Genomic DNA, 12,695 nt, shown 5'->3' on the forward strand with positions numbered 1-12,695 from the left:
TAAACCAACCCAGACTCAAACGTGAAATATAAGGACCACATCTCGACCCAACTATCTGTGGCGAATTATAAGATTTCAAAATAAATTCAAGCTTCGGACTCTTACCGTGGCATAATGATATCCATTGCACAACTATTCTGCAGATCTAAAACTAAAGTAAATTTTCGTTTCATTCAAAATTTAAATGTTTTCTCTAAAATTCAAGAAAAAAAATTCAATTTTTGAATCATTTTATTTAAAAATTAAAAATAAATAAAACTAGATTATCATAAAGTAATTTAAAACAAATAAACTTTCAATTATATTTTGCTAAATATATAAAACTTCATAATAAATTTCTAGATAAATAATGCACAAAAATTACTTACTTCAACTATTAGATGGTCCCAAAGTTTCCTAAAATCTACTTAAAATTTCTGTTTTTTTAACTTTATCCAAATGAATATTTAATTTATTAATAATTATAAAATAAATTTCTGAAATACAAGTACAAAATTTCATAAATTATGTAAATTTTGTTATAGTTATACAGAAGCCATATATTTTGCAACATAAATAAAACAGTCAATCTGTACAGTTGAGTACAAATTTTATAATAATAATAATAATAAACTTCAAAACTTGAATCCATTAGTACAAAATTTTTATCAAATTTTGGAATTTCCTAGTAGAAAAAGAGAAATCTATAATACACTTTAAATTTCAAGGACCATAACACTTAAATGTAACTACGAAGTACAAGTCTACAGAATTAAAAGGTTCATGCAAAATATAACAAATCATATTTGTGCAAGGGGAGATAGAATGTTTTAATTAACAATTAAACGTACTTTTTCCGAAAGCTTTCCGGCATTACTTTTGATTAAGATATATACAATACATACGTCAATTGCATTTTTTTTTTTTTTTTTTGCAATTTAACATTTTCCAAGGCAAACAGTCATAATTTTTTTAAACTATTTAATTATTTATATTTATAATAATTTCCTATTTACAAACAAAGCATGTATTTGAGATGGTGATTCGTGCATAATGACCATAGACAAAATGAAAATGCTAACAAGCTGTAATTGTTTACAAATATTAAAATCTCTTCACACTTACGTAGCACATTTTGTGTATGTGACATATTTTAAAAATAGTCATACAATTATTCAAATCTTACGATCGGAATATTTTAATCGCAGAAACATAGCTCTTGTGCTCTACAGTATGGCCTAAAAACCAGTTAACTGAGCTGTATATTAAGATCATGTTAAGAAGAGTTTAAACTGGTTCAGAGCAGCTTCATATAGTCATTTGTGATTCATGTAAATTATGATCATTATCACATAACTGTTCCTAAAACAATTATAGCAAATGTAACTTCATTAACTGACTTTTGGACCTCCCTGTACATAAAATGCAAAATTCTATAGCTTTATAAACTAATGCATTCCTAGTGTTTTGATGTATCTAGTCACTTAAAGCAAATTTTTGAGATATTCATTAAAAAATATATATATTTAAATCAATTTTTAAATTTGAGTTTTGATTAATTTTGACAAAACAAATATTTAAGCTGTAAATACATATTTTATAATCTCACACTGCAAACTTTTTCACCGTTCAATGCCGAATTTTTATGACTGATATACTGTATATAACCATAATGGTAAATTTAATTAAAAATATATTACATAATTTTTTAGTAATCTGTACATTTTGTGGCTTTTTAAAATGGTTTCTTAAATAACATTGAAATTACTTACGAAAATGTAAGTAATTTTATCCATGGTAACATTTTTTCAATGAGGGATAAAAGAATTAGATATATAATTTTATGTATCATTTAACAAATTTGACAATACTACACAAATGCAACTATATGGAACAATTTGAGATAATATAATTTACATTCAAATATAGCAACAAAGCTTTTCTTTCTCTTATATTTAAAACTCGATCTCAGATCATTTAACAATTTTTTCAGTACATATACGCTTCACTTCTGGGGGAAAAAAACAAGTTGATATGATTTCATTAAATTTCATGAATATCATATATTAATTAATATATTAATTATGAATTAATAGCAATATAAATCATTATAAACATATTATATAGAACAGTATTTTTAAAACTTGCTTTGAAATATTAATTTGAAATTCTTATTTCACAGATAATGTTATCACTAAGTGTATGCATTATTTTATAATATAAAATTACTGGCATTTGCTTTTGATTTCTTGTATAGCAAAAGTATGGAATATCTTTCTTTTGAATACATATAAATAGAACGTTTTTTTATTTATTTTTTAACAAGATAATTTATATTCTTTTACTGAACGACACATCCACTATTATTTTTTGGATCTTTGTTTGACTGATGTACGTTAGCTTCTTTAACCGGGGGTAGATCTCCCTCGGCTTTAGTTGCAGCCTTCTGAAAGTAAAGTATAAAAATTTGGTTGAAAATTTGGATGAAAACTTAAAATTGTTATATTAATATAATCATAAAGAATTTTATTAGTTTGTTTTAGAAAATAAATTCATATTATTCCTGATCAATAAAAAAAATTAGCAAAAATATTTAAGAATGTCAAAATTCTAACACCCAAAAATATTAAAATTTGAATAAGTTTTTAGTGCCGGTTTTTATCTTACAATGTCGTGTAATTTTTTTTAAAAAACTGTTGGATAATACAGGTTTTCTAACAACTTAAAAACCTTTTCATTTATTAAATTTGACAGAATCAGTCACAAATTCTAAACTTAAAACAGCAATTATTTTGACTTATTTTTCATGTCTTTGTGAGCTCTTCTCTTCTGTTGCTTTTCTGCATTAATAATTGTTGTGCACATTCATTTCTTTTCTGAATATTCTATCTCCATTTACAACACTTTTTCTCAATGCACTGCTCATACACAACCAGTGCTAGCTCAATTGTAACTTACATCTCAGGCAAAACTGAGTTTTGTCATCTCTTCTTCCACAACAGTTGCCAATAAAGAGCACTTCTAACACTGACACTCTTATATGTAACATTTATGAACAATAATGTAAATATATAAACTTTGTATTTGCCTTACTATTTTTATTTATTTTTTCTCCCTTTGAATATTTTTGACCATTCATTTTGCCACTTGAGGCAATTATCTTGTCACTTTACCCATTAATTAAGCAGGGCCTGTAACAACCATTATGAAGAAAAAGCAACAAAACAAAGATAAAAAATAAAGAATAGCTGACATCAAACATTTAAAATTTTTAATAAAGAGACTAAATATAACATCTTTGTTGTTTCAGAGAAAAAATCTTCATTACATTAGTCTTATATTCATTACCAACATAAGAATATTCCAGATATCATCAACAAATAGTTCATACTAAAGATATTAATTTTGCTTACTTTCTAACATTTTCCAATTGATCATCACCACTAAACATGAATTTAGTTTCTTGTTAGTGATCACAAGACTTTAAAAAACAAAGTTTAGAAGTCTAGTCTATTTAAAAGTACAGTCTGTTAATTATTTATAAGTACAGTGATACTTTTGCTGATAATCCATCCGAAAACAATTGGCAAAATCCGAGGCAATTATTTCCATACAAATCAATGTAAATCCAATTAATTCATTCTAAACACTCCAAAATACATACCAAAAACACATTTTATAGAGAATAAATATAGTGTTTAATACTAAAAACAATAAGAAATTAATATAAAATAAATATAAAAGACTAAAGAATAAATGAACTTTTTTTTTTAGTACTCAGACACCTTATACCTCTGAGAAATTATTAATTTAATAATGCAAATGTTTTCCACCTGTTCCACAGGTCATCTTCAAGTAATTTTTACTTTTGGAATGTTATCTCGTGCAGGATCGAATGTATACGCGCAAGATATTTGAAATTTTAAAAAACCATTGGAACATTCCATGTAAAATATAAAATATAAACAATAATAAAAACATTAATAAAATTAATTAAATTAACGTATTGATCCACTAAATAATAAGGGATGTAAGCTGACATAATATATATCTATATTCTACACGGGATGAGGATACGCTGTATGCTCGATTAAATGGGGTGTTTGTCAATCATGAATTTCCACGCAGTTGGCAAATTTGTTGCGTCTTTATAGTTCAAACATCTACCTGTTGTCCCTGATCTGTATATTTCAACTTTTTCCATGGTTAATGCTAACGATGGTGAGCGTACTTGTTTGATAACTTTGGCTTCATTCCAATTAATTACTGATCCCTCCGTTTGTGCCATTCTTGATAAGGTGGTAGTGCACTGTTTTTTACTTATGTCCTACATATGTTCTTTTAGTCTTTTGTTTAAGCCTCTGTTAGTGACTCCTATGTATTCTTTATTCAGGCCCAGTTGATCATTTTCGTATGGTATTTTATAGACCCCAGAGCATTCATCCGCTTTTGTGCTATCTTATGCTCTGGGGTCTATAAAATACCATACGAAAATGATCAACTGGGCCTGAATAAAGAATACATAGGAGTCACTAACAGAGGCTTAAACAAAAGACTAAAAGAACATATGTAGGACATAAGTAAAAAACAGTGCACTACCACCTTATCAAGAATGGCACAAACGGAGGGATCAGTAATTAATTGGAATGAAGCCAAAGTTATCAAACAAGTACGCTCACCATCGTTAGCATTAACCATGGAAAAAGTTGAAATATACAGATCAGGGACAACAGGTAGATGTTTGAACTATAAAGACGCAACAAATTTGCCAACTGCGTGGAAATTCATGATTGACAAACACCCCATTTAACATATCATCATCCTACACACCGGGGTGTATAAAATATAAATCGAACTCACTTGTGCCTATTGACCGGTGTGAAATAAATAACTTCAATTCACACCGGTCAATAGGCACAAGTGAGTTCGATTTATATTTCACCCCATTTAATCGAGCATACTTTATTAAGCATATTTAAGCATATCGAGCAAGGCTTTATTTCACACCGGTCAATAGGCAACAAGTTGAGTTCGATTTATATTGCACCCCATTTAATCGAGCATACAGCGTATCCTCATCCCGTGTAGAATATAGATATATATTATGTCAGCTTACATCCCTTATTATTTAGTGGATCAATACGTTAATTTAATTAATTTTATTAATGTTTTTATTATTGTTTATATTTTATATTTTACATGGAATGTTCCAATGGTTTTTTAAAATTTCAAATATCTTGCGCGTATACATTCGATCCTGCACGAGATAACATTCCAAAAGTAAAAATTGCTTGAAGATGACCTGTGGAACAGGTGGAAAACATTTGCATTATTAAATTAATAATTTCTCAGAGGTATAAGGTGTCTGAGTACTAAAATTTTAAAACTCTGAGCATTTATAAGAATAAATGAACATTTAACAAGGCATTTGAAGGGCTGCTGACTCTGAAAACTTTCTTTGGTCCCATGATGGAGCTAAAAGGAAAGGAAAGCAATGGAATTGTTTGACTAGATGTGGGGTAATGCTCACGCAACGAAAAACAATGCTACACTGAGCAGGAGAAGGCATGGATCACCCTTTGTTTCGAAAAATTAGCAGCAAGGTCACACTGATGAAATCAAGGCAATCTATGAAAACCAAAACAAATTTTTCACGAAAAAAATCAATGATAACTGAAATCAACGAAAACCAGGTATTAATGTACACTTAATTTTTTTAAATATAGACAAAAGCTATTAACATTTTTTAAATCAAACATGAAAAGTCATTAATTATAGATAATTTAGTTATTTAACTAAAGAAATTTTTAGCACTATAAAATAATAATTAACAAAATTAAGATAATGTGGCGATATGCCATATTGTTGTATATATACATATATATATGTAGCGTAAGCCTAATATTAAGTTTCCTTAATCTTTTGTTCTATATCTTTTCTTTGAATTTCCTAACGGTCTTTTCTTTCCACTGGTGGGGGCGCAATTTCGAGGAATAACACTGGAAACAAGGGTGTAAAACGAAAGACCCTGAGGCAAGTCAGGGAGTGGTGTAGAGCATTCTTGTGCTAGCGTTCGAGAGAGGCAGACGAAAAGAAGGTCAAGATCGCAGATTAGCAGGACGGAGGGACCTTAAGTTGTCTGCAAGAAGACGAATGATATAGACTGACGACAAAGAATCGAAGGACTTCTGATCTTCAGGATCATCAAGTTCAGAGATATAGAGAGGACAGTTGAAAGCGAATCAAGCGCAATTCCCCGTTTTAGAAGAGTGACGATCTACGGAAGACCCGGGTACCCCGCCAAACCTGTTCTTCTTCTTACTTCTTCTCTCTCCCTTTCCTTCTTGTTTTCTAGTTAGTAAGTTAGTTTAAGATAGGTTAAGTTAGTTGTAATATTTCGGGAAAATACCTAAACAAAGAAAAGTCATTGTCGCGAACACGTGTTACCATCCTTTGTTATCACAAAGATACAACGTACCAATTTTCTGTGCATTGGAATTGCCTAGTTGGGATCCGAAAAAATCGAGTGTACAGTACATAGAGCTATGCGAACTGTTAATAAAATATCATTTTTGTGTAAATAAATCTCGTATTTATTGTTCATCCATCCTGTACACCACAATAACATTTCTAAAATTTGAATTTTTCACTGTTAAGAAATTATAAGTACATTAGTTAAAATTTACATTTAAAGTGCTTTTAGTGTGAGCCCGGGCCTGACAAAAAATTTATTTAAACAAATTTTTCGAGAGAAAATTATCCAAGAGACAAACTGTTTCCCATGGACTTACTTCCCTATTAAAGGTGACACATTAAATGTGTCACCCGGAACCAACGAGTGAACATTTGACTATTGGTTCTAAAATACTAAAAATCATAAACAAGTCATGGAAAAAACCCAGGAGGAGCCCCCCAAATAAAAGGGAGGGGATGAAGACAATCAGGAGCAGTCATCAACCTTTTCTTAAAGTGTGTGTGTGTTCTGACCCACTGTTTCAGCCATCGTCGCTTGCTGCCGCCCAAGAAGAAAAAAGGGATTACTCTCCAAACAGAGTTGCCGAATCGTCATACCTATGCCACATCGATACGTCTAGGACTTACGAGTTTTCTAAGGTATTTATCATCTCGCGAACTTACTGTGAGCTCTCTCTCAGTCAGGGTCGCGATAAGTTTATCCCTCTTTTTAGCAATTGTGCTAAGCATCTATATTAGCTATTATGCTAAGGTTCTGAAACGTTGTCGTAGAATTTGTAAATAATATCCATCAACGAACAGTTACTTTTGTTATATTTGTGGAGTGTACTTTCTCCAGTTATCTCCTTCCGCCTCCATTCCAAATCTGGAAGCCTACAAGCATGAAACACTTGCACAACGAAATTTGTGACCAACTCGGTTTCTGTGTCTGTCCGAAAACAAACAGTGGTGTCAGTCTGACAAGGTACCAAGGAGGTACCGACCCTGCAGTCACATTAGTAATCAATTGGTTCCCCTTTAGTTTCAATAAGACTAAACACCCTATTTGGAATTGAATCAATAAGTTTTTCTAAATGAGTTCCAGGCATCCATTATTGCAGGCATTAAGTTCATTTACTGTTTGATATTGTCTGTTTTCTTTATAGACTGTTCTGGATAAGATGCCCCACAAATTTTCTATTGGATTTATGTCTGGACTTCTAGAGGGTCAATCAATCACACTGACTTTTTCATTTAAAAACTATTGTGTTGATTTTGATTTATGAATTTGAGCATTGTAAGACCATGCTCAAATTCATAAATGAAATAAGACCATGAACCAACCAAGTTAGATGAGTAAGCTTTGGATTTAAATGACTTGATGACAGCTTATGTATTTTCAACTGCATTGCTGATGAATAATAAAATATTTTTTAAATGTAATACTTTTACCATAAACTACTTGAAGTAGTTGAATAATTGCATCTGAAATAGTATGTGTGAAATAGGTATTTCTATAGTAGAAAAGTCTTCAATTTTTTTGTAGTTAGCATCCAAATTTCTAGCTAAAATATTAATTATTATTTGCTTTTGATTACTGAGTATCTAATCTGCCATCAATCAAATAAATTTATCTTTCAAGTTGTTTACAATTCAATATGCTATTTGTTCATACAAACTATTGAAATAACCTTTTCACATTATCATTGAATTTGGTGTATTATGCTTTGTCCATTTCTTCGAAATTCTCTCATTTTTGGATTATCAATCTTATAAAGTGGTATGTATGTTGCAGTAAAAACTTCCAGTAAATCATAATTAAATTCTGATCCACAGTTGAAACTGTTATTAATCTGCTGCCATACTTTCAGCATCACGCTATTACTTCACTTCTTGAGTTTCTCTTGATGTTTATTTGATTAGTGATGCTGTATTATTTGACTATGCTTGCTTACATTAATCAGTCTGTCACAATAATGCACCATATGTGGTTTTTGACATTTGGATCATCAAGTTTAAATTCAATTTTAAGCTCAGCATAATAAGTGCTTAACAATTTTTGTGAAATCAGTCATTTTTTCAGTTTCCAATACTCTCACTCTTAAACAGTGCATATCAAGCATCATCTACCAGTTTTATTCAAAAATATTTGCAGTTATGTAGAATATGTTGAGAGATTCAAAATATACAAAACTGTTTGCAATAAGGTACCTGAAAATTAGCTCAAATCATTGATTTAGCACTTTTAAGACTATTCTCAGCACAAAATGCAAAATATTCACAAATCATAATTTCCAATCCCTACTGATGACTGTTTTAAACAAACACAATATCAACTATTCTGTTAAACATAATTTAGTTAAATGCAACTTATACTATAAAAGAAATTAAGTTTATGACAAGAGATATTTAAAAAACTGCAAGATTTAAATGGTACATATGATTCATTGAATAACAATTGCAAATATTTATCCTGATCAAAGTAAAAAAAATGAAATCATAAATGAAGACAGGCATTTTTGGTCTACCTTAGACCTTCTTCAGGCAGAGTTCTAGAAACAATCTTTCTGGTGTTCCATTCAGCTCTGATGTATCCTAATTTCAAATATTTCTATTTTTGAATTTAGAAACATTCAAAGTTAGAACACATCGGAGCTGAATGGAACACCAGAAAGATTGTTTCTAGAACTCTGCCTGAAGAAGGTCCTAGGGTGGACCAAAAACGTTTGTGTTATGTTCCAAAATAACTGCAAAGCATAATAAAGTTGGTGTATTGTATTTATAATTAATACTTTGTTTAGAGGATTGTTTTTATGAAGATAGATAATTACAATTTGTCATCTTATTTATATGGGTGCTTATTGATACTGCTATCCTCTAATCACTTTTATCCTATTATAAGGTTGACTTTTCTCACAGCAAACAGTCCTGGTTAGATGACAAATGATTTTATTGTGGCATATTTTAAATAATTTTACAACAAATGCATTTCAGACTTATGTAGTGTTTTAGCTCCTCTTCAGTGATATGAGGGAATACAAAAAATTTAAATCTCCGGTATACAACTTCAAAAACATGGAGTATAAATAAAATGGAAAATTATCACATCATCATATGTATTATACAATACTTATAAAAACCTTTAGTACCTTTCAAGGTACTAAAGGTTTTTATAAGTATTGTATACTATAAAATAAACTATAAGTACCTTTAAATAAGACATTGGTAAAATATTTTATTCATATTATAGAATGAGCATAAGTATTAACTTGTTTTCTGCCTCCATACAAGAGTAGAACACAAGTCTCAAATATCACTGAAGAGGGGCTAAAACACTACATTATCCCAAAATGCATTTGTTGTAAAATTATTTAAATTATGCCACAATAAAATCATTCATAATCAAACCAGGACTATTTGCTATGAGAAAAATCAACCTAATAATAAAATTAAAGTGATTAAAAAATAGCAATACAATTTTTCAGTTAACAACCAGAATGAACATTTATGGTAGTACTTTTACAATTTTGAAAAATCATTAAAATGACCAAAATATATGCAAGCTGAATCACATATAACTCAACATCAAAACAGCAATAAAGCTTTATTGATGTGAAAAAAAGAAGGACTTGATCAATTAATTTGACAACTAGTGATCAAGAATTCATAAGATGCATGGCGATGTATAACAACAATTTGAATTTTTTATTTTTTATTCTTATTCAGAAATAAAAAAAATGGCAAGTAAACTGCATTCTGATTTATGTGATCCCAAAAAACTTAAAATTAATTACAGTGGAACTTCACTTAACGAGCATAACAAATTGTAAAAAAATGACTTGCTTAACGAGCGATGTTTTGCATAACAAGTGTCGAGGAGAGGGAAAGTCCTGGATTGTGTGCATGCTCCATCAGTCATTGTTTAGTACTTGTTCTGCTAGTGTGTTAGTGTCACTTGTGATCACACACATAATGTATAAACATCAACAACCATAGCCCATTATATATTTAATAAACATGCCAAACTGTGAGACTACAAGGGCACAGGATCAGTACCCAAATTGCCACTTACACGTCGAGTTAGTAAAGTTGGTAGCCCACTTTGTCTTTTGAATGGGTTTTTAACGAGTGGCAAGGGAGGTGAGCAAGTTGGCAGGTGTCCTTGGATAAACAGGAAACAGGTTTAACAAATAAAACAAGCATTTATTATATTACTAACTATAAGATACAGGATGCTACACAAAGTTTGATACATAGACAGGTTATATGCGGCTACTTGCGATTATATCGTCTAATATTTTACAGGAGTACTATCTACTAGCTAGGCTTATTTTGCGGAGAGAGAGAGAGAGTTTGCCGTCTGCTGATAATTACCTCTAATATTGGGGAGAGCTATATGCAGCAATAACAGTCCTATATGGAAGCATTGGGCGTCCTTGATGTCTTCTCACTCAGGATCAAGATGGAAGACCAAAATGGACACAGATAACAAAAATAACTTCTGAGTGTGAACTCCAAGCTTCCAGTAGCTCTCACTTTTATACTATTGTCGTGGGAAAGAGGTCACGTGATTGTCAAATGTTGACGATGATGAAGCATTTTTGACAGCTAAATGTCAACTTTCCCACTGACTTGTTATTACAACCAGTGATCTCCAATCTGATTCTTTGTTTTTTCTATCGGGGATATTTATATTTTGAAAAAATAATCAACATTAATTTTAATTTCGATTAACATCAATTTTAAAATCTCCTTTAAAATCCACGGGCTCACAAAATGATATGCCAAATTCTTGGGCTATGTAAAGGCTATAATTAAATATTAAAAATTAATTAATTTGACTAGAGGTAGATATTTATGCTACCATCTTGTTTTAAATTTAATGACCAATTCCAAATTAAATTTTAAAAATGTCTAAACTAAAAAATGATTATTTATAATTATTAAATTTAATTGGTAATTTAATTTAAATGAGATGGCAGCATAACTGCCTACCTCTAGTCAAATTAATTAATTTCTAATATTTATTTATAACCTTTATATAGCCCAAGAATTTGGTATATCGTTGGTGTGTCTATCAGACATATTATCTGTGATTTTTTTTATTTTCTGCAAATCGAATTTGCATTCCAGGTTAGCTCATTCCATGCTAAAAGAAAAGATGAAGGTGATTCATGCTCCTTAACAATGTATATTGTATAATTTTCTTTGAATAAACATTATACATAAAATATTTGAGTATTTTTTTCAGCATGAAATGCATTATCGTATTTTACATTAATTTATATGGGAAAAACTGTTTCGCTTAACATATGTTTCGCATTACGAGTAAGATTCTAGAATGAATTATGCTCGTTAAGCGAGGTTCCACTGTATTCTGCTGACAAACAAATAGTTCTTATATTCTTTAGTAGAAGTATTCTTGTCTTTTATTTCTTGCCACACAGAACAATTATAAATAAGAAAACATTATTGAAATTATCATACTAATCAGAAAAAGGTATAACTTAACTTAATACAGGACATTATAATTATAGTAGTTATACAGTATTAATTTTAAAAGTAATTGATATTTAACTTACAGAATTTGCAGGATCAAAAGGATTGGTACGAGGCATATCAAATGCTGCATAAATTGTAGGATTCCACATTGGATTAATAGATGGCAAAGTAAATTCTTCAGGACTAGCTAGACCATAAGTAGCTTTAAGTTCTAACTCAGGAGGATCGTTTGGTACTTTCTGATGAAATCTATAAAAATAAAAATTACAAGATTTAAAAAAATATGTAATTTAATCAAAACTATGGCACATTGAATAATTTAAATAAAAACAATTTCTTTTTTTAACATTGCTTTTACTCTTCTCATTGAGACACATTTTTGTATGCACATCACAGGTTTGTCAGCCCCACAATGGATCAGTTTGGTGGAGTTGGATAAAACTCAACATATCATGATCAGAACCACCACAGAAAAGTTCCTGAGGATCCAAACTGGAATCAAAGCTAGATCCCACAAAATAACTTTCACACACTTTGTTACCATTTTTTCAAATATATGAGGTCTGTCCAGAAAGTTCTTTTATGTTTTAAATTTTGCACCAACTGATAATTGAATCTGAATGCAATTTGCACAGCTCACTAGTGGCAAGTCTTGTCTACTATGTGCTTAAAACAGTTGTTCTATCTTCATTTGTGTAAATACATGTTAATTGCATCCTGCAATTTTCTTTCAGTAAATGCAAGTGAGTGAAGTGCTTCTG

At 30.2% G+C, this 12,695-nt stretch overlaps 1 protein-coding gene across 1 annotated transcript in view; it reads right to left on the reverse strand.

Annotated features, from left to right (window-relative positions):
* Positions 1-626: 626 nt before the first annotated feature.
* Positions 627-12,695, reverse strand: part of LOC136971522 (BRO1 domain-containing protein BROX-like) — an 85,557-nt gene continuing 73,488 nt past the window's right edge. The window contains exons 10-11 of the mRNA XM_067265984.1: positions 12,015-12,183; positions 627-2,425 (exon numbers count right to left, since the gene is read on the reverse strand). Of these exons, the coding sequence (XP_067122085.1) occupies positions 2,321-2,425; positions 12,015-12,183 (274 nt within the window). The 3' untranslated portion in view covers positions 627-2,320. The remainder of the gene's footprint in view (positions 2,426-12,014; positions 12,184-12,695) is intronic.

The sequence above is a fragment of the Centruroides vittatus genome, unplaced genomic scaffold (assembly GCF_030686945.1).
Source record: "Centruroides vittatus isolate TY-2023 unplaced genomic scaffold, ASM3068694v2 contig_1051, whole genome shotgun sequence".
Classification (NCBI taxonomy): domain Eukaryota; kingdom Metazoa; phylum Arthropoda; class Arachnida; order Scorpiones; family Buthidae; genus Centruroides; species Centruroides vittatus.